Source organism: Chrysochloris asiatica, unplaced genomic scaffold (assembly GCF_000296735.1).
Source record: "Chrysochloris asiatica unplaced genomic scaffold, ChrAsi1.0 scaffold00106, whole genome shotgun sequence".
NCBI classification, from domain to species: domain Eukaryota; kingdom Metazoa; phylum Chordata; class Mammalia; order Afrosoricida; family Chrysochloridae; genus Chrysochloris; species Chrysochloris asiatica.
In genome coordinates, this window is record NW_006408624.1 from 10,470,533 (window position 1) to 10,492,764 (window position 22,232).

The 22,232-nt window shown below is 37.4% G+C and overlaps 1 protein-coding gene across 2 annotated transcripts in view; it reads right to left on the reverse strand.

Moving 5' to 3' along the window:
• Window positions 1-22,232, reverse strand: part of SCMH1 (sex comb on midleg homolog 1 (Drosophila)) — a 296,989-nt gene that overhangs the window by 146,560 nt on the left and 128,197 nt on the right. The window contains exons 3-5 of one of the 2 annotated variants that reach the window (XM_006867601.1): window positions 21,272-21,340; window positions 20,464-20,487; window positions 4,570-4,640 (exon numbers count right to left, since the gene is read on the reverse strand). In XM_006867601.1, coding sequence (XP_006867663.1) covers window positions 4,570-4,640; window positions 20,464-20,487; window positions 21,272-21,340 — 164 coding nt within the window. The remainder of the gene's footprint in view (window positions 1-4,569; window positions 4,641-20,463; window positions 20,488-21,271; window positions 21,341-22,232) is intronic. The other variant, XM_006867602.1, reaches the window with a different exon arrangement.

The following is a 22,232-nucleotide window of genomic DNA, read 5'->3' on the forward strand; positions in this document are numbered from 1 at the left end:
ATTTCCTTTTGGTACAATGACTCTATGTATTCCTTCCATCTGGTAGAATTCTTCAATTTCATCATTAATGGTTTTAGTGGTTGGTATGTAAATTTGATTAATAGCGCTACTAACTGGTCCGCCTTATATGCAAAAAGATATTATCATATCACAGGCAATATTTTACTTCAAGATAGATCTTGAAATGTCCTTTTTGATGATGAATGTGATGCTATGGCCTCTTCAATTTGTCATTCCCAGCATAGTAAATCATATGACTGTCATATTCAAAATGGCCAATACAAATTCATTTCAGCTCATTGATGCCTAGAATATTGATGTTTATATGTTCCATTTCATGCTTGACTTTTCCTACTTTGTACATTCCATGTTCCTATTACTAACATATATTTAGTAATAGGAACATTATCGCTATGGGTCGGAACCGACTCGACGGCACTTAACAACAACAACAACAATAGGAACATGGAATGTTTCTCCTCATTTTGAGTTGTGCCCCATCAGCAAATGAAGGTCCTGAAAGCTTTACTCCATTCACAATATCATGGGCAACTTTACTTTGAGTAGGCCGCTCTTCCCCAGTCATATTTTGAGTGCCTCCCGATCTGAGGTTTTCGTCTTCTGGCACTATATATGACAACATTCTAACGCTATCCGACAGTGTTCCACTGTTATTCATAAGGTTTTCAGGGGTTCAACATTAGGAAGTAGTCTGCTTTTCCTTCTTCCTACATTATGAATAGCACTAGAATGTTGTCTGGAAGCTTAGCTAAAACTTGTTCACCGTAGGTGACCGTGCCGGCATACAAAATACCGGTGTCATAGCTTCCAGGATTCACAGCAACACTAAAACATCATAGTATGACAAACTGACTGATGAGTGATGGTAATGGTGGGAATGAACACTGGGTTTTCATAGCTTTTTCTGTAGATACTGAGATTATAAATTTTTTTTTTTTTTTACTGTAGTATATTCATATGGTTAATTATAGTGATTGAATTTTGAATGTTAAACCAACACTGCATTCCTGGAATTTACTCTATTTGGTCACAATGAATTACTATTTTTATATAATATTCAGTTTGATTTCATAAAAATATTTTTAGAATTTTACATGTATTTTAATGCAGGATACAATTTGTAGATTTTCTATCTTTCTTTCAATGCTTCTTTCTGGTTTGGGTATCAGAGCAATGTTTGCCTTATAGAATGAGCTGGGAGTTCTTCATATTTTCTCAATTAGTCTATAGAAAATGTGTATCATTTATCTTTTAATGTATAGAACAATCCACCAACACAGTCATCTGGCCCTGGATTTTTTGGTGTGGGAGTTTTAAACTATACATTCAATTTCTGTCATAGAAATGGTGCTGTTCTGCGTTTTTCTTCTTTTGAGTGAGCTTTGGTAATCTGTATCATTCATGGAAATTACCCCTTTTATGATTTGTTAGAGGGGTATGGAGCAGTGCTCAGTCTAATGTTAATTATTCCCACTACTTAGCAAGACTTTTCTGTGTATTGTACTCATATCCTGTGAATTATGAGAGTTTCCAGACTAGCTGGTGGGCACAGGCACTATTCCCAAGCCTATGTGAATGCCAGCTCCATTCCTTCCAATCTTTCACATTGTTTCTCCCTTGGTTTTGGGTAGTTTCCTCAAATACATCAAGTACTCTGCTGAGTACTTGAAGTAGAGACCCTCTTCAAACTACCTGATTTGCTTTCTGTGTAGTTTCTCTTCTGGTAGTCTGTCTTGCAAACTCTAGCCAACTTCAATTCCCTGAACTCTCAACTTAATCTTCTCAGGAGAGTCTGCATGACTCGACTAGTATTCTCCTTCCCTGAATGGAAACTCTAAAGGAAGTAGGTTGGAATAACGTGGGGCTCATCTCATTTATTTCTAGTCTCTCAGAGATCACGCTGCTAGGAGGTTTGATCATTAGTGACTTGAAAGGCATTATTTAAAACATTTTTTCTTTTTAAACAAAATCATAGCATAAGAATCCTGTTGTTAGATGCCATCAAGTTAGTTTCAACTCATAATGACCCTAAGCATAACAGAGTGAAACACTGCCTGGTCCTGCACCACTCTCACAATTGTTATGTTCAGACCCCATTGTTGCTTCCACTGTCAGTCAATCTATTTCAATGACCCTCCACTTTTCTAAGCATGATGTCCTTCTCCAGGGACTGGTCCCTGGGAATAACATGTCCAAAGAACAAAAGATGAAGTCTTGCCACCCTCACTTCTAGTGAGCATTCTAGATGCACTTCTTCCAACATACATTTGTTTGTTCTTCTGGCAGCCCATGGTACTTTTTTTTTTTTTTTTAATTAAATGTTTTTATTTTGGATTGAGTGAAAGTTTACAGGGCACATCATCAGCTTCACATTCAACCATTCATATAGCTTGTTTCATTACATTGATTATTATCCCCTCCATATATCATCAGTTAACAGTGTTTCTCTCTATCCTCTTTAGTTTTTTTTTTGGATGGGGGCGGGGGCTTACCTTTTTGGAATTTACAGTCTCGGCCAGCCCATGGTACTTTTCATTATTCTGTGCCAACATCTTAATTTAAATGCATTGGTTCTTTTACAGTCTTCCTTATTCATCGTACAACTTTCACAAGCATATGAGGCAACTGAAAATACTATGGCTTGGGCCTGGTGCACCTTAGTTCTCAAAGTTGTATCTTTGCTCTTTAACACTTTAAAGAGATCTTGTGCCAGCAGACTTTCCTAATGCAATATGTCATTTGATTCTTTGACTGCTGCTTCCATGAAGGTTTATTGACAGATACAAGCAAAACGAAGACTTAGACAAATTCAATCTTATCTCCATTTATCATGTTATTTATTGGTCCAGGGGTGAGGATTTTTGTTTTCTTTACACTGAGGTGCAATCCATGATGAAGACTGTAGTGTTTAATCTTCATAAGTATTTTAAGTTCTTTTCACTACCAGCAAGCAACGCTGTGCCTTCTGTACCTCACAAGTTGCTAAGGAGCCTTTCTCCAAACCTGATGCCATAGTCTTCTTCATATAATCCAGCTTCTTGGATTGTCTGCTAAGCATACAGATTGAGTAAGTATGGTGAGAAATACAGCCCTGCTGTACACTTTCCTGATTTGAAAACATTCAGTGCCCACTTCTCTTCTAACAACTGCCTCTTGGTCTATGTACAGGCTACTCATGAGCACAATTTAGTGTTCTGTAATACCCATTCTTCATAATGTTATACCTAGTTTTTTATGACCCATACAGTCAAATGCCTTTGCATAGTCAATAAAACACACGTAAACATCTTTCTGGTATTTGCTTTCAGTCAACATACATCTGATATCAGCAATGATATCCCTAGCTCCACATCCTCTTCTAAATCCAGTCTGAACTTCCTAAATTTCTGTTGATGTACTCTTGCAAAGGTTTTCTGAATTATCTTCAATAAAGTTTTAGTTGCATGTGATACTGCTTGATGATATCCACATTCTGTTCGTTCACTCTTTTTGAAATGGGGACACATATAGATCTTTTTAAATCAGGTTGTCAGGTAAGCTACCTTCCAAATTTCTTGGCATGGATGAGTGAAGGCCTCCAACACTGCATTAATTTGTTGAAACATTTAAATTTGCATCCCATCAATTCTGGAGCCTTGGTTTTATTTTGCCAATGCCTTTAGTACAGATTTGACTTTTTCCTTTAATACCATTCATTTTTGAGCATATGGTACCTCTTGAAATAGTTGAACATCTCTATGACTTTAAATGTACAAAAGCCCTCAGTTTGTATTTTTATTTTGAAAAGAAACAAAATGTTGATAGTTTGCAAAATAATAATTAAGTGGTACTGAGGGTTAATGCACTGGACTGTACGTCATTTGAACTGCAAGGTCTGCAGATGAAGATCACCAATTGCTCCTTGAAAATCCTATACAGGGTAGCTATGGATTGGAACCAACTTGATGGCATTTAACAACAACACTAATGGATGTAAACAGCTTCCTCATGTTTAGCTTTTTGTTTAGCAGCAGTACACTTATTTGCCCACCAGTCTTATGGTATACTGATATTGTTGGCATCATCTGTACATGGTCTGGGGCACTTAATTCTATTGAGAAACTCTGGATGACTTCTGATGAGGTCCTAAAAAATGCTCACCAACAAAGCTCAATGTCAAAATGCTTACAGAAAGATAAGTTGAGCAGGAGTGTTAAATACAGAGAAATTGATACTGCTCCATTTTCCAGAGTTGTGTAAGAACTACAACACTCTTGTCTAACTATCTAAATTAAGAGCCATAGTAAAAATGAATAGTTCAATACACAGAATATCTTTAAGAAAGTAAGAAAAGGTTGTTGCTTTGGAATAAAGCTGGAAAGAATGTCTGTTGTCAAAACTCATGGTGATCAAGTATTACTTCTTGGGTTATGTTCTTCACATACAAGTTTATTCTGGGTTCCTCAAGGGAGAAGATCAAGGGTTTCAACCTCATGCTTTTTTGCTTGTTAAGGACCAGAAAAAAAATTGACTTGCCTCCCACTTTTAAGGATATTGAGAATCAGTTACCTGCTTGAAGCAATGGACTGGCGCTGGGACTGAACATGTTTCTTTTAGGTATTTGTCCCAGGTAAAATGACCTGTAAAGGAAATAGAAATCTCTATCACGGTCAACTTCCTAGAAAAAAAAAATGCTTTCATTTTAGTAATCTACACTAAACATTGCAGGCTGCTATGGAGCATGAGAAAACTTATTCTTCTCTGTTTAAAATTAAAGAAATATTATGAGAATGGTATATATTCATCAGAAGGGAAGAAATCTAGGAGAACTAATCCTAAGTGCCAGAGCAAGATAAACCAGTAACTTGCAGAAATGCCTAGGCACCTTGTGGAAAATCGAAGAGAAGAGATAGAAGGTAGTGGGAGAATTCCTTCTGCACAATCTTATTCCTGTAGAGATTCCTAACTGCTATCAAGTAACAGCTTTTAATACCCAATAAGGTTGGATCCCTGGTAGCGTAGTGGTTACGAATTGGGCTGCAAACTGCAAGGTCAGTAGTTCAAAACTACCAGCTGTTCCGCGGGAGAAAGATGAGGCTTTCTGCACCCGTAAAGATTTACAGCCTCGCAAACCCTGTACAGGGTCTATATGAGTCGGAACCGACTCCATGGCACATAACAACAACAACAACAACAACAACAAGGTTGGATCCCACCATGTCAGCTTTGAAAATAAAGGAGATGTTATCTACAAATATAGGGTGGGAGAACATGAGGAGTGGGGGAGCCAGAATGAGTGAGATTATACTTTTATCATCACTCTCAAAACTGGTTCTTTTACCCACCCATTTCCCATCTTCATCCCAGACACAGCTATATTGCTCTGAGGTGCAAAATGACAGCAATCTGATAATTTAAGAGTAAAGGACTTGGGGGAATCTTTCTTATAGTAGGAGTTAAGGACATGTTGGGAATTCTAAAATCTATTAGCCTCTTGAAGTTGTAGAACTTCTTTAAAATTTGAGGCATACTGTGTCAGAGAAACAATCTTTAAGGTGATACAATGGGGATACAAAGAGGTTTCAAAAAGTTTGTGGAAAATTCCATTATCTTTCAACTCTATTTTTCACACACTTTGTGATGCCCCTTCATATATTTTAAGGGCCAGGCTGTTAAATATGAATCCCTCTGGATCACAAAGGATTATCAAGTTTTATTTACAGGTTAACTAATTATCAATATAATCCTAATACCCACCTAGAGGTGACCCCATGATGGAGCAGGGGAGGTCCCAGAGACTCTCACAAGCTAAAATACTGTAGCAAACCAGCATTTCTTGAAGTTTCCTCTGTAGTGGAGCAGCACAGGGCCCCTTTGGGCCATGCAAAAAGCACTAGATGCTGGGAATAAAAATGAGTAACTGAATGATGAAATCTAAATCACTCCAAAGATGATGCCAATACTTTACACTCTATTGACTTTGTAACTTCTGTTTTAAAACTGGTCCCTTTCCCACCATCATTAACTAAGCCAAACAGATTTGGCCAGAAATCACACAGTCCATTCTGGATCACTTCTGAACTGACCAATGATTAATCATCTTAACTAGACATTTAGTTCATCGGGTAAATGAGAGAGATTTTCCTGGATTCAAAGATTTAAAGAGCTTATCAGAATTTAATAACGAGTTTGTTGACAGCCAAGAGTCCTAATGCAAGGACTAAATATATTTTTATCATTGTCTGCTATGGAAAAAGAAAACACTACACATTTTTATCCCATCCTTACACGTAAAGAATTAAGTCAAATAGTATGTCTTAGAGTTGACTAAGCTGCCATATTTAAACACTAGCTTCTAAAGCAAACTTAATAAAACTTTCTGCAATAATACAAGGTTCTATATCTGTACTGTTATATAGGTGTTACTAGTCACATGTAACTAGAGAACACTTGAAACATGGATAATGTGAGTGAAGAAGTAAAGTTTAAATTTTATTTAAATTTAATTAATTTAAATTTACATACTTACATGTGGCTAACAGATACCAGATTAGGCAATATAGATCGAGGGATTGATTATTCTTGGGTAATTGCTTGTATTAGTTTGAGTTTTGACCAAAAGCACTCAAGAGACTTTGGTTTCAGAAATTATGGCAACATTCGAAGAATCAAAATAATTAGGTATTGATTACAGTTCTCTATCACACAACACAAATATGGTAATCAATCCCTGTGCTGTAACAGGGATTATGTTACAGTACAGGACAGAACAGGACAGATATGTAGGGCAGAAACCTCAGATCCTCTACCATTTAAGGAACACCATTATTAACAACGACAAGATAAGATGAACTCTGTTTAAAGTCATGCAGCCACTGTGAGAGTTGACCAGCTGGCCCCATACCAAGATTAATGTATTTTTGATCTTTGAATGCTTGGATGATCTATGGCTTAGTTCTTATTATAGAGTACACTGCAAAATAAGATAATTTTTATTGGCTTAATAATATTTTAGCATCTACTATGGAGTCTTGGTGTGGTACTGTGGGTTAACGTGCCAGACTGCATAGCCATTTGAACTGCAAGGTTGGTGGTTCAAGCTCACTAACTGCTCCTCGAAAACCCCATATAGGTTCGCTATGGGTCAGAGCCAACTTGATGGCACTTAACAACAACAACAACATGCCTAGGAGTCCTGGTGTGGTGCTGTGGGACTACAAAGTTGGTTTGAACCACAAGATCGGTGATTCAATCTCATCAGCCGCTTCTTGGAAGCCCTAGACAGGGTCGCTATGAGCAGGAATCAATTTGATGGTACTTAACAACAACAAACATATGCCTAGGACCCTGGGTGATGCAAACAGTTTGTGCTCTACTGTTTACCTAAGGCGTGGCAGTTTAAACATACCCAATCTGCTTCTGTAAAGATTACAGCCAAGAAAAGTCTAAGGGGCAGTTCTACACATGGGGTTGCCATGAGTTAGAATCGACTCAAAGACAAACCAAATCTATTCTTGTTAAGTCAATTCCTACTCCCAGAGACCGTACAGGATGGAGAAGAACTGCCCTATAGGAGTTCAAAGGCTGTCATAGCTTTTTCCCATGAAGTGGCTGATGGGTTTGAATCACTGACATTTTGGTTAGCAGACAAGCACTTAACCACTATGCCACCAGGGCTCCTTGAATCAAAGACAACATCCATCACGGAGCTAGACATCATATCTCTATCACATCTCCAAGCATTAAAATAACCACAAAAGAAATATGATAGGCTGCAAGGTATACAGATCAGGGGTGAGTAAACTTTCTGTAAAAGGCCATAGAAAAAAATTCATGCTTTGGGGTCATATAGTCCATTACAATTACTCAAGTCTGTCACCGTTAACATATGAACAGCCATAGATACCATGTAAATTAAGTATGGCTGTTTTCCATTAAAACTTTATTTATAAAAACAAGCAGCAGGGTGGATTTGGCTTTTGAACAGCAGTTTGCTGGCCGTTGGTATGAATAATTGATTCCCAAACATTACTATCATCAATATTTCCTGAGTAGTTTTCTTTTTTAAACAGAGTCCTGGGTCCCACTTTCAGAGATCTTCTCTCAATAACCACTGAGTGTGGCTTAAGAATTTGTATCTTTAAAGTCTCCTTTACTCCAGATTACTAGTGTCTAGGAACTACTGGTGTAATCAAAAGAATATGAGATTGATAATCAGAGGATACTGGTTAAAGTCTTGTTTCTAACTAACCATTTTAGACAAATTACTTAATCCTTCTCCAAGCATCAGTTTCCAAGCATCAGTGAAAGACAGAGATAATATTCTATCTCACAAGACTGTACATACATTCGACACGTATTTATTAAACTCCTTCCTTACAAGGAATACTAAGCTAAATGTTACGGAACTAGATATCTAGGTATGGTTCCTAAATTCTAGAGATAAACAGAGATATTAAGTAAAAAACTACATAAACAGTTACAATTGTGATAAATTTAAATTAACGAGGTAGCACAAGTTGCCTTGAGAATGTAGAACAGGGAAATGTAGTCTATACTTGGATCCAGGGATTATTGTGAAGGTCATATGAATATTAACTAATGTATGTATGGGAGCACAGGGGTTCTGTAGGATAAGCACTAGACTGTGAACTACAAGGTCAGTGGTTTGAGCCCATCAGCTGCTCCACAGTAGAAATATAAGGCATTTTGCTCCCTCAAAGATTTATAGGCTTAGAAACCCTATAGAGTCACAATGAGTCGGAAACTGATTTGATGACATTTAACAACAACACTGTAAGTATAAAGTTTCCTACATTTCCCTGTCCTCGCAGTCGTGGAATTTATGTGGAATTTAAGACGCAGTTAACCCATAAACAAATAATCAGTGATCAGTACTTGAAGGAAATCAAAAAAGGTGATATGCTAGAGACAGCCTGGAAGCAACTTTAGTTAGACAGTTAAGAGCAGACACACTGCAGAGGTAACATTTGAGCTGGGACCTTAGAGATGACAGAAAGCCATCAAGTCAACTCTGACTCAGGGCAATCCTAAAGGACTGAGCAGGACTCCTCAGAGGGTTTCCAAGGCTGAACCCTTTAAGGAAGTAGACTGCCACAACTTTCTCCCACGGAGCAGCTGGCAGCTCAAACTGTCAAGCTTCTGGTTGTAGTTGAGCACCTAAACCACTGTGCCACCAGGGCACCCTGAGAAAAAGCCAGCCATCTCATATATAGTTGATCCATATTATCTGTGGATTCCATATTTACAAACTCACCTATTTGCTGAAGTATTTGTAACCCCAAAATCAATACATGTGGTGTTTTTGTGGTCATTTCTAAGCAAGTGCTGAGTAGCCTAGCACATACATTCCCAGCTGAGGTCAAACATGGTGATGCTTGGCCTTCGTGTTTCAGCTGTCATACTGTAAACACATCCTTTTAACTGTCCATTTAGTACCACATTTCAAAACACTTTTTGTGGTGATTTTGCTGTTTAAAATGGTTTCCAAACACAATGCTTGTGTACTATCTCATGTTTCTAAGCACAAGAAGTTTGGGGTGTGCCTTATGGAGAAAATATGTTGCTAAATAAGCTTTGCTCAGGCACGAATTAAAGTGCAATTAGTCATGAGTTCAATGTTAATGAAACAACAACATATATTTTTAAAGGTGTCCTTAAGCAGAAACAAACATAAAACAAGGTTGTGTACTGATCAGCAAATGAATGACCAGAGGCTTGCATGAATTTATATCTCTGTGTCTCCCCTAAGAGCAATGATTCAGTATTTGGGAGTTCTCTGTTTGCAGCAAATTTATAGTTTAATGAAAATAATAAGAACTGATTGTATATTACTAAGAAATGCTTATGAAAATTTTATACTTGGAGGCAAAAGAAAGAGTTCCAGTTGTGTAACAATTGTGCTAACTGAAAAGGGAGCAGTGTGAACCCACCAGTGTGCCTCATGGAAGAAAGGACCTGGGGATTTGCTCCCATAAAGATTTCAGCCTAGGAAACCCAAGGGGACAGTTCAACTGTCTTTTGGGTCACTATTAGAATGGACTCAGTGGCACACAATAGCAATAACAAGGTACAAGAAATGATCATTGAATTTATTACTATTACTATTATTATGAAAATAAGAATCCTGCACTGAAGGAACTTATAAGCTACATAAATGTAAAAGTACCTTTAAAATTTGTTGTTGTTAGGTGCTGTTGAGTTGGTTCCAACTCATAGCAACTCTATGCACAACACAGTGAAATACTGCCTGGCTCTGTGACATTTTCACAATTTTTACATTTGAGCCCACTGCTGCTGCCATTGTGTTAATTCATCTCCTTGGGGATCTTCCTCTTTTTCTCTGACCCTCCACTTTACTGATCATGATGCCTCTCTACAGGGACCAGTCCCTCCTAATAACATGTCTGGAGTACCAGAGATGTTAAATCACCATCCTTACTTCTGAGGAACATTCTGGCTATACTTCTTCCAGACAGATTTGTTTGCTCTTCTGGTAGTTGATGGTACTTTCAATATTCTTCATCAACATCATAATTCAAATGCATGGATTCTTCTATGGTCTTCTCTTAATCATTGTGCAACTTTCACATGCATATAGAAAATACCATGGCTTGGGCCAAGTGTTCTTTAGTCCTCAAAGTGACACCTTTGTTCTTTAACACTTTAAAGAGTTCTTTTATAGCAGATGTGCTTAATGAAATATGTCATTCGACTTTGACTACTGCTTCAAATGAAATATGTCATTTGTTTTCTTGACTGCTGCTTCCATGAATGCTGACTGTGGATCCAAGCAAAATGAAGTTTTTGACAACTTCAATCTTTTCTACACTTATCATGATGTTATTAAATGATCTAGTTGTGAGGATTTTTTTTTTCTTTACATTGAAGTATAATCCATACTGCAGGCTATACTCTTTGATCTTCATCAATAAGTATTTCAAATCCTCTTTGCTTCAAGCAAGCAAGATTGTTTTATCTGTATTTCACAAGTGGTTAATGAATCGTCCTCCAATCCTGATGTCACCTTCTTTTTCATATAATCCAGCTTCTCAGATTAACTGTTTAGCATACAGACTGAATAACTGAATAAGTACAGTGAAAGAATACAACCTTGGCACACGCCTTTTCTGACTTTAAACCATTTAGCATTCCCTTGTTCTCTTTGAACAATTGCCTCTTGTTCTATGTACAGGTTCTGCATGAAGACACATTCTTTGCAATGCTGGCCATGACTTTTTTGATTCATACTGTCAGATGCCTTTGCATAGTCAATAAAGGACAAAGTAAACATCTTTCTGGTGTTCTCAGGTTTTACTCAAGATCCGTTTGACATTAGCAATGATATCCCTTGCTCTATGCCTTCTTCTGAATACTGTTTGAATTTCTGACAACTCCCTGTGGATGTACTGCTGTAGTTACTTTTTAATTATCTTTAAAAAATTTTATTCCATGTGGCATTAATGACTTCACAGACAGTATTGTACTTCAAGACAGGCTCTTGAAATGTTCTTTTTGATCATGAATGTGACATCATTCCTCTTCTATCTGTTTATCCCAGCATAATAAATCATATAATTATCTGATTAAAAATGGCCAATACCAGTTCATTTCAGTTCTCTATTGTCTAAGATATCAATCTGAATGTATATTCTTCATGAACTTCTTTGGTTTCTTTAAAAAAAAAACAAAAAACATTTAAATGTTAGATGTATTTGGAATTCTGTGTGATGGGTGAGGCAAGGATCTAGTTTTCCTTCTTCACATTTATTCAATGAATTTGCTCCACCATCATTTACTGAGTAAGTCATCTCCCTACTGACTTAAAATGTCATCTTGGTCATAGATTAATGCCTTATATGCAGCTGGATCTATTTCTGGATTCTGGATTCTGTATTCTGTTCCACTGATCAATCTGTCTAGTCTAATACCAGTAGCACTCTGTATCTCATAATTTCATAATCCATCTCAATATATGATAAAGCAAGTCATTCCTATAAGTCAGGTCCTACATATTCTTGGCACTTTTCAAATGACTAGTGTGGTGCCATAGGATAAGCATTCAACCACAAGGTCAGTTTGAACTGCACAGTTGGTGGTTCAAACTCACCAGCCGCTCTTGGAAACCCTATACAGGGTCGCTATGAGTTGCAACCAACTTGATGGCATGCAACAACTACAACAACAACAAAAGTAAATTGTAGCATTTCCAGCATTAATAGAAAACAATTATTGTAAGTAAGATGGCCATTGTTGTTGCTAAGTGCCACTGAATCGGCCACGACTCATAGCGACCCTGTATAGGGTTTCTGAGGAGTGGCTGATGAGTTTGAACCTCCAATCTTGTGGTTCAAACCAACCTTGTGGTCCAGTTATCCAATAGCACACTAGGACTCCTAAGATGCCCATAGCTAAGATGTACGGTAAAAAGCAGTTCATTGTCAAAATACAGTCTCTATGGCCCTTTTAGATCAACAGTTTGATATTCTGAATAACATTTAAAGATAAAACATCAAGCCAAAATAAACTTTTTAAAAAAGGAAGTAACAGGAAATAAATAATACCATTAGTTTTCTTTCAAATGTACCATGAGGCAACTAAAAGCAAAAATTTTGTTTAAAAAAGGGAGGTTTCAAGTAGAAGCCCAACTCCCAGCATTAATGCAAGTAACATTAGAGTATATTTCTAACACCTGGTTTTTAGCATAAAGAGTAAAAGTGCTCTAATATGTAAAGTTTTTCCTCAAATGCCTCAAGATTGGAACAGAGAGTTGGGTTAAAAAAAGAAAAACCGTTTCAATGGTGGTACTGCCTCAATAACATTCTCATGCCATTTTCTCTTTAAACCAGGGGTGGGAGCATCTGGCCTGCGGGTTGTATTGTTGTTGTTAAGTGCCTTCGAGTCGGTTCCGACCCATAGCGACCCTGTACAGGGTTTCTGAGGGTGTAAATCCTCACGGAGCAGAAAGCCTCATCTTTCTCCCGCGGAGCGGCTGGAAGGCCCTCAAAATCATTGAATCTGATCCTGCCAAGGCAACTGCAGTTCGAGCCATCCTATTTGTTGTTGATAAGAGTCAATGAGTTGGTTCCGACTCACAGTGATGCTACAAGTTCAATGTCTGACCAAATACAGCAGTCTAATTTTTAAGTTGATAATTTTGTATGGTCCACTAATGATGTTATAAATTTTGACAGAAAAAAGGTTTCCCACTCCTGCTTTAAACAATTAAAAAGATGATAAGGAAAAATCACTTGAGTTTTGTATTTAATAAGAGTAAAGCATTTAGAGCAAGTTCAGTGTTCCTTTCACTGTGCCACCAGTGCTTCTCAAAGGACATACACTTTTAGGGGACAGAAAATGAGGCTAAGATAATGAGCAGATTTCAGAGGGTTTTTGGAGGGTATTCTGAAAGGAGAAAGGTCTGCATTTGAGAGGTTTCATAGAATCACAATAGTCAAGCTAAAAAGGACCAGAAATTTTCCTAAAAGAAATTTTTGGCTTTACTGACCCCAAATCTTTGCCCACGTCATTCCTCCTATCCAGAGACTAAGTTAGAAAAAATACCATTTCCTCTACAAAGTCTTTCGACTTCCTGTATCCCCAGAAGAAATCCTACCATTTCCCTGTCTCCTATAATATCCTGTCCACACCTTTACTACCATACTCATCATGTCATATTATACTTCAATAAGTCTTTCAGTGAACTGGGGTTATCATTTATTCATTTTTTATTTTTACTGATATAGTACCTGAAACTTATTTAATAGGGGTTCAATAAGGTTTTGAGTGAATGAAAAGAAGCAAAGGAACACATTCAACTAGTAAAATCATACCTGGGATATGACATTAAGCTTTGGAAGCTAAGCTGTCAGGGGATAGAGCAAACCAGAACCTAAGTGGTGGTGACCTAAACAGTGAAAGGACTTAAAATCGTGTCACCTGAAGAGCAGCTGAAACTGTAATGATTATTTGGTATAAGTCAAAAGGAAAAGTCTTAAAGCCATTTCCCCATCCACCCACCCAACAAATAACTTTACTGTACATCAAAGCATTGTACTGGACTCTAGGGATACAACTGTGATAAAAATATTGCCATTGTCCTCACAGAGTTTCAATCTATTGAAAGCTAGAGAGATACCCAGTTAACCATTAATATACTGATAGTAGTATATCACTCGGTGTGACATAGGATGCTATAGGAACACCTAGAGAGTTTCTGAAAGATTTTTGAAAGGAAGTAACCTCTAAACTTCAAAGCTAAAAGTCTAAAGGATAAACAAGAGTCATAAACAACAACGACAAAAACCCAAGAAATTATTTTGCTTCCCACAGAAAGAAAGGCATGTTAAAAAAAAGAAAAAAGAAAAAAGAAAAGAGCAACAGGTTAGAAAAATCAGTTCTACAAACAGAATCTTTTGATACAGCTACTGGGTACTCTATAAAGAGGTCGTAGAGAAAAACAATGTTCAGGTATCAGAGAACATCGCGTACCATGTTAATGAAAAGCAGGAAGCCAAGAGGGTTTGGGTAAGAAGTCGTTTTGGGTGCAATATGAAAATTAGACTGGAGGGGGTTCAGGCTAGGGGCAGAAAGACTAGTTACGTGTTGTTCTAGTAATCTAGGTGTGAGATGACATTGGCTTGAACTAAGAAAGTAGCAGAGTGGCAATGAGAAGGCAGTTCTTTAAGCTGCTTTCTAATAACTACAGGCTGGTGTGTGAAAAACAGGTTAAGCCAGTTCCATATGGCCCTAAGAGACAGAAGGATAACTAACAGAGACCTTTTGACTACAGAAGAAACCTGCTGGAACAAATAAAAGAATTCCGCAATGCTGCAGGGCATAAGAGCAGCACACACAAAAAGTTAATAAGGAAACTCCGAAAAGGAAATCAAGAAAACAACAGCATTTACAATAGTTCCCCAAACCATAAAATACCAAGGCATTAACTTAATCAGGAAGATAAACGATTTATACAATAAAAATTAATAAACATTACACAAGAGTTCAAAAGAAACCTACATAAATGGAAGACTATTCCATGCTCATGGATTATTATTGTTGTTAAGTGCCATCGAGTCGATTTGGACCCATAGCTACCCCGTATAGGGTTTCCAAGGAGTGGCTAGTGAGTTTGAACCACATCCTTGCGATTCAAACTGACCTTGAGGTTGACTGCTTATCCTACAGCACCACACCAGGACTCCAGGAAGGGTCACATAGTCAAAATGTCAATAATGCCTAAAGCTATCTACAGATACAATGCAATCCTAATATAAAGTCCTGCAACATTCTTTACTGAAATGGAAAAACTAATAACTAACTGTATATGGAAAGTAAAGAAGCCCCCAACAACCAAAGAAATATTGAAGAAGAAATCAGGAGACGGCATACCCCTTAACATCAAAACATACAATAGAGCCACTGTAATCAAAACAATGAGTAGAACAGAAATAAATCAATCCACCTCAGGAAAACTAGTTTTCAACACTATCCAGTTATCTGTCAATTTGTTGCACTGTGGTGGTTTGTGTGCTCCTGTGATGGTAGCAGCTATGCTACTGGTATTTTAAATACCAACAGAGTCATCCATGATGGACAGGCTTCAGTGGAGCTTCCAGACTGAGACAGACAAGGCAGAAGGAGCTGCAGGCCATTTCTGAAAGGTTAGCCATCAAAAACCTCATGAATATCAGCTAACAGCCTGATGCAAAGAAGATGAGCCCCTTAAGTTGGAAAGCACTCAAATTATGATTAGGGAAGAGCTGCTTCCTTAAGTACAGATAATCTTAATGCCACGAATAGAGCAAGGACTTAGGGTCTTTCGTTTGCTGATGGGTCACAAGTTAAAATGAGAAGAAACAGCTGTAAACATCCATTAATACTCAGAACGTGGAATGTACGACGAAGTATGAATCCAGGAAAATTGGAAGTCATCAAAAATGAAATGGACCAACTAAAGATTGTTATCTTAGGCATTAGTGAGCTGAAAGGACGGATATTGGTCATTTTTAATCAGACAATCAATCATATGGTTTACTATGCCAGTAACAGAAAATTGAATGGGTCATATTCATTTCAAAAACAGTATTTCAAGATCTCAAAGTACAATACTGTCTGTTGTTGTTAAGTGCCATTGATTTGGTTCCGACCCATAGTGACCCTATATAGGGTTTCCAAGGAGCGACTGGTGAGCTTGAAACGCCGACCTAGCAGTTCAAATGGCTTTACCATTTGGCACATTAACCCACAGCGCCACACCAGGACGATAGTACAATAATATCCATAGGTCTACGAGGGAGTACAGGGAGCTCTGGTAGCGTAGTGGTTATGAAATGGGCGGCTAACCTCAAGGTCAACAGTTCAAAACTACCAGCTGTTCCACAGGAGAAAGATGAGGCTTTCTGCTCCTGTAAAGATTTACAGCCTCGGAAACCCTATACAGGGTCACTATGAGTTGGAAACGACTCCACGATACTTAACAACAACAACAACAATGAGGGAGTGTGGCAACTCTGGGGGATAAGTACCAGATTGTGAACTAACAGGTCTGCAGTTTGAGCCCAGCAGCCACTCCACAGGAAAAAGATGAGACATTCTGCACCCACAAAGATTTACAGCCTCAGAAACTCTATACAGGGTTACTATGAGTTGGAACCGACTCGACAGCATTTAGTAACAAGGAAGACCAGTTAATACCACTATTATTCAAACTTAAACATCAACCAGTAAAGTCAGTGATCATGAAATTAAAGAATTCTACTAGCTTCTTCAGTCTAAAATTGGTCAAACATGCAATCAAGATGCACTGATAATTACTGGTGATTGGAATAGTAGTTGGAAAATATGGTCTTGGTGACAGAAATTATGTTGGAGATTTCATCACAGAATTTTGCAAGACCAATGACTTATTCATTGCATACATCTTTTTTAAACAACATAAAAGATGACTACATACATGGACCTCACCAGATGGAATACACAGAAAACAAATTGACTGTGGGAAGATGAAATACATCTGTGGAAAGAGATGGTGGAAAAGTTCAATATCAGCAGCCAAAATAAGGATAGAGGCTGACTGTGGAACAGACCATCAATTGCTCATATGCAAGCTCAGGCTGAAGTAAATTAAAACAGAGAATAGCAGAAAAATGCTTACTTGTGCTTTGTTGATCATTCAAAGACATTTGACTGTGTGGATCATAACAAACCATGGATAACATTACAAAGAATGGGTACTCCAGAATACTTAGATGTGTTTAAGAGGAAACTGTACGTAGACCAAGATGCAATTGTTCAAACAGAACTAAGTATACTGAATGATTAAAATCAGGAAAGGTGTGCACTAAGGTTCTATTCTTTCATCATACTTATTCAATCTGTATACTGAGCAACTAATCTAAGAAAATGGATCATACAAAAAGAATGTGGCATCAGGAATGGAGGAAAACTAATTAACAACCTTCAATATACAAAGGATACAACTCTGCTTGCTGGGAGAAAAGAGGATTTGAAATACTATCTCCAAAGATTACCTAATAGTGAAACAACAAAGTAGCACACAAAATAAAGAATATTACTAAAATAGAAGTATAAGTATTTTAGTAGAGCACTGTACTTATCATAAGACCAAAAGGTTAACATTTATTCTAAAGCCAAAATGAGAAGATAAGAGGGCAGTATACTGGAAACAGAACAACTAGAACACAAAGAGCATGTTGACATATCATGAAAAATGTAACTATGTCACTTTGTATAGAATAATTTGCATAGAAATGATCATTTCAGACCCTAATTTACTCTGTAAATTTCTACCAAAAAAACAACAAACAAAAAAAGTTAAAAAAGCATAACTAATAGAAAAGACAAAGAAACAGATTTTGGCTCAGTAAATGACTGCCTCAAACGAAGTGGAGTCCTGGTGTGGCACTGCAGGATAAGCACTGGACTGCTGATCCCAAAGTCGGTGATTCAACCCACCAGTTGCTCCTCAGAAATCCTATACAGAGTCTCTATTAGTTGGAATTGACTCGATAGCACTTAACAGCAACAACAACAACAATTTACCTGCACTGTGCCAGACTATTTATGTTCACTGTCGCTAATGTTCCTAGTAACCTGCACAGTAGTTTCAATTCCCATTTTACAATTTAGGAAATAGGCTCAGAAAGATTAAATACTTTGCCTAAAGTCACAAAACTGGTAAATGAGGGAATAGGAATTTGAACCAAGGCCTAGCTGATGCCTACCTCCATGCTTTCCTCCGCCACACACCAGTGCCTTTGAAAACTTGAGCAAAGGTTTTAGAAATAACAAAAAACAACGGTCATTTATTGTTTACCAAGTGGCAGGTACTTTTCCTGCATTATTTCATTCATTTAATCAGCTCACATTCATATAAACTGTCACTTCAAAGAATGTCACACATTTGACTTAGAGTTAGAATAAAAAACATAATAATGCTCTAAAGTAAGGAGCTCTGGTAGCGTAGTGGTTATGAATCGGGATGTGAACCACAAGGTCAGCAGTGTGAAACTACCAGCTGTTCCACGGGAGAAAGATAAGGCTTTCTGCTCCCGTAAAGATTTACAGCCTCGGAAACCCTGTACAGGGTCGCTATGAGTCAGAACCGACTCCACGGCACATAACAACAACAACAAAAGTTGAAAAGTATTTAAAAAAATATTTTCATATCCATTAATTCATTTAATCTTAAACTCTGTGAAGTAGGTAGAATGGCATTATTATCTCCAATTTATAAATCAGGGAACTAAGGATCAGAGATAGAAAGTTACTGAGCAGCAGAGTTGGTTTTCAAAGAACCCAGGGTTCAACTAGTTTCCTATTTTCTACCATTGTCAATAAGCAATGGGCAGAAATATGTAATAGGAAGAAAAGACAAGGGGAAGTAAATAGACAATGATAACAATAGAGCTGGATATACGAAGTTATAGTAATAAAATAAAATACTTGAGTAAAAATTGATAAAAGTATCAAGATACCAATCTTTATGTAACATGCAAAAGAATTTTAAATGACTTAAGAATTTAAGACTGATGGAAAATATCATTAACATTAGTTTTATTCCTAAAATCCTAGTCATGAAGTATACTAAGCAGAGATGAAAATGGGACTTCAAACCAGTCCTTCTTGGTTTAGTCACAGCAGATGCAGCAAAATCAAAATGGACCCAAATTTGTTAAATGTGGGTACATTGGGATGGGAATACTGACAGGTAAAATCCCTAAACAGGAGACTCAAGAGAGGTGCAGTGAGCCCTTTCAGGGGTCTGACGCAGAAGAGTGGATTACTGTCAGGACTGCAGAGAGCTACCCATTCAAAGCCACACCACCACCACCATCTCTGTGTCGGGCACCACTGTTTCCAACTCTGTTGATGAAGAGATCTAGTTGCTAGGATATGTGCATACTGCCTTTTTTTCTAAGAGGGAAATTAAGCATCTAGCTGGGCATTGCCCTGTAATTTTTACCACCAGTTCTGCTTATCATTTCACCACACCAATATTTTACAAATTTGGGTCCATTCTGCTTTCATTTCATTGGCCATTAATGAACCAGAAAGAACTAACTGGTTCAAAGCACTGGACGAAAACCAAATGCATTATCAGTCTGAGTCTTGTTTACCTGATAATAATTTAATATTCCAGTTTATCTTCAGTTGTTGTTGTTGTTAAGTGCCTTCGAGTCGGTTCCGACCCATAGCGACCCTGTACAGGGTTTCCGAGGGTGTAAATCTTTACGGGAGTAGAAAGCCTCATCTTTCTCCCGCGGAGCGGCTGGTAGTTTCGAACCGCTGACCTTAAGGTTCGCAGCCCGATTCGTAACCACTACGCTACTAAACTTAAAAATACCTAGTTTTCATTCAAATTACCTCATAAATAATTTCTTATGGGAAAATTCCACTAAATTCTGATGGACAGTAGGCATTTGTTTTAGCACCAGCTATAAGGAGCTCTGGTAGCGTAGTGGTTACGAATCGGGCTGCGAACCTTAAGGTCAGCGGTTCGAAACTGCCAGCCGCTCTGCGGGAGAAAGATGAGGCTTTCTACTCCCGTAAAGATTTAAACCCTCGGAAACCCTGTACAGGGTCGCTATGGGTCGGACCCCACTCGATGGCACTTAACAACAACAACAACAACACTGAAATAAGAAATTAATCCCAGAGTTTGCCCTTCCTCTTTGTACTCTCTGTTAATTAATACCCCCTTCCTTTTTGTTAGCTGCTCTGTGGTCTCCTGATAAGGAGGACTTCAAGTGACAGCTGAGATTAACTACATGGCTTCATAAGGCAAACAAGAGGGCAATACTAATTTGTTTATAAAACAGAAACACAAATTTTTTTTCTAGTTGACTGAAACTTGATACAATCTAATCCCTGGTCTAGAAATTCCTTTATTTAACAGAAAACTCAAGAAAAATATCTTACCTAGCTCCAGGATGTCAGCAGCTTCTATTAAAGAAAAAAATATGTTTAGCATAAATCATTATAACAAACACACCAAAACGATGAAATTCTGGGGTGAGTTGGAGGCCTGAGAGTTTGTCTTGTCCAATTCTCTCACTTTAACACTACTATAGTATTAGTATATTAGTAGTTGGAAGTGTATCTCCTAATTCTGCCTTACTCCTGAGATTAAACTCTTAAACATTATGGAAATGCACAGAAGTTAAGGAGCTGTGCTTAATGATGTAATGCTAATTTGGGATTCTTTTACTTAGAGTCTAGGTTTCCTAGATTATAGCCCCAAATAAAACAGATTGCTTTTGATTGTTGTTATTAAGTGCTGTAGAGTAGGTTCCAACTCATAGAAAGACCCTGTATCTCATTTCTGAGGAGCGGCTGGTGGATTTGAACTGCTAACCTTATGGTTGGCAGTCCAGTGCTTATCGTTGTTTTTAAGTGCCGTCAAGTCAGTTCTGACCCATAGTGACACTGTATAAGATTTCTGAGGAACGGCTGGTGAGTTTGAACCACCATCCTTGCTGTCCAAATTGACTTTGCAGTCCAGCATGTTAACTCACAGTGCCACACCAGGACTCACTCCAGTGCTTATCCTACAGTGCTATAAAGTATACTATTTGCTTTTGCTCAGTGAGCTATTTGTACAATTAAAAACGAACAAAACAAAACCCACTGCAGACAAGCTGATTCTGATTTAGACCTCTAACAACAAAGGTTTATGATAAAGAATGTCAAATAAAAATTTTTCTGTCCTAAATAGTATTTTTCTTACCTTGATACTGGGATGCAGACTCTGATAGGTGACCATACTTATGTTTCCTAACATCATTCCAGTCTATTACTGAAGAAAGAGAAAAAGTTATGTGGAAAGAAATGACAAGATTCAATACTTTCCTACTCTGGCAGCATGTATCAACAATTTTTTTGATCAAGTAACCACTTTTGGATGCTATTCTAAGGAAAGACGAAAAAAAAAAAATACAGAGGAATAACTTTACTCAAAATATGTATAATATAACATTATTTACAGTAACATAAAACCACTTAAATGTTCAAAACAGAAGACTGCTTAAGATACTGCAATGCAATCACTTGACAAAAATATTTTTCAAAGGTTAAGATTTTTACAAAGGCTACTTAATAAAATGGGAAATGTTTAAGTAATAATGTTATTGGGTAAAAATTATATTCATGGGATAATTGCAATTATGTAAGAAAGTAAAAACAGAAAAGACCTCCCCAACCCCTGGGGGATAAAAAAGAACAAAAGACAAAATCATAGCATATATTGGCTATCTTTAGGTGATAGCACTGTATTTTTCCTTTCCCATTTTCTGACTTCTGCATTTTCAAATTTTCTATAAAAACTTCATCACTTACATAATGGAAACACATTTTCCTTGTTTGAAAACTTAAATCATTTTAATGATTCTACTGCTTCTTCACCATCAATCACACTACCCCATGATGTCTTCACTTCTCTTCTTAGCCAGCTCAGATTCTAAGGTCTCTCACTATAATCATTCCTAACTAACACTCTTAATTCCTTCCCATCTCTTTTATGATTAAACTTGCTTAGTAAAACCTTAATCTTAATTCTGGTTAAAATCAATTATCCACCTACTTCATGCCAACCCCAACAGCTCAAAAGTGCAGAAGGAAAAAAAAAATAAGCTACTCTTTCTCACGTTAAACTCAAGGTCATAATTATCATATACTACTTAAACTGTCCA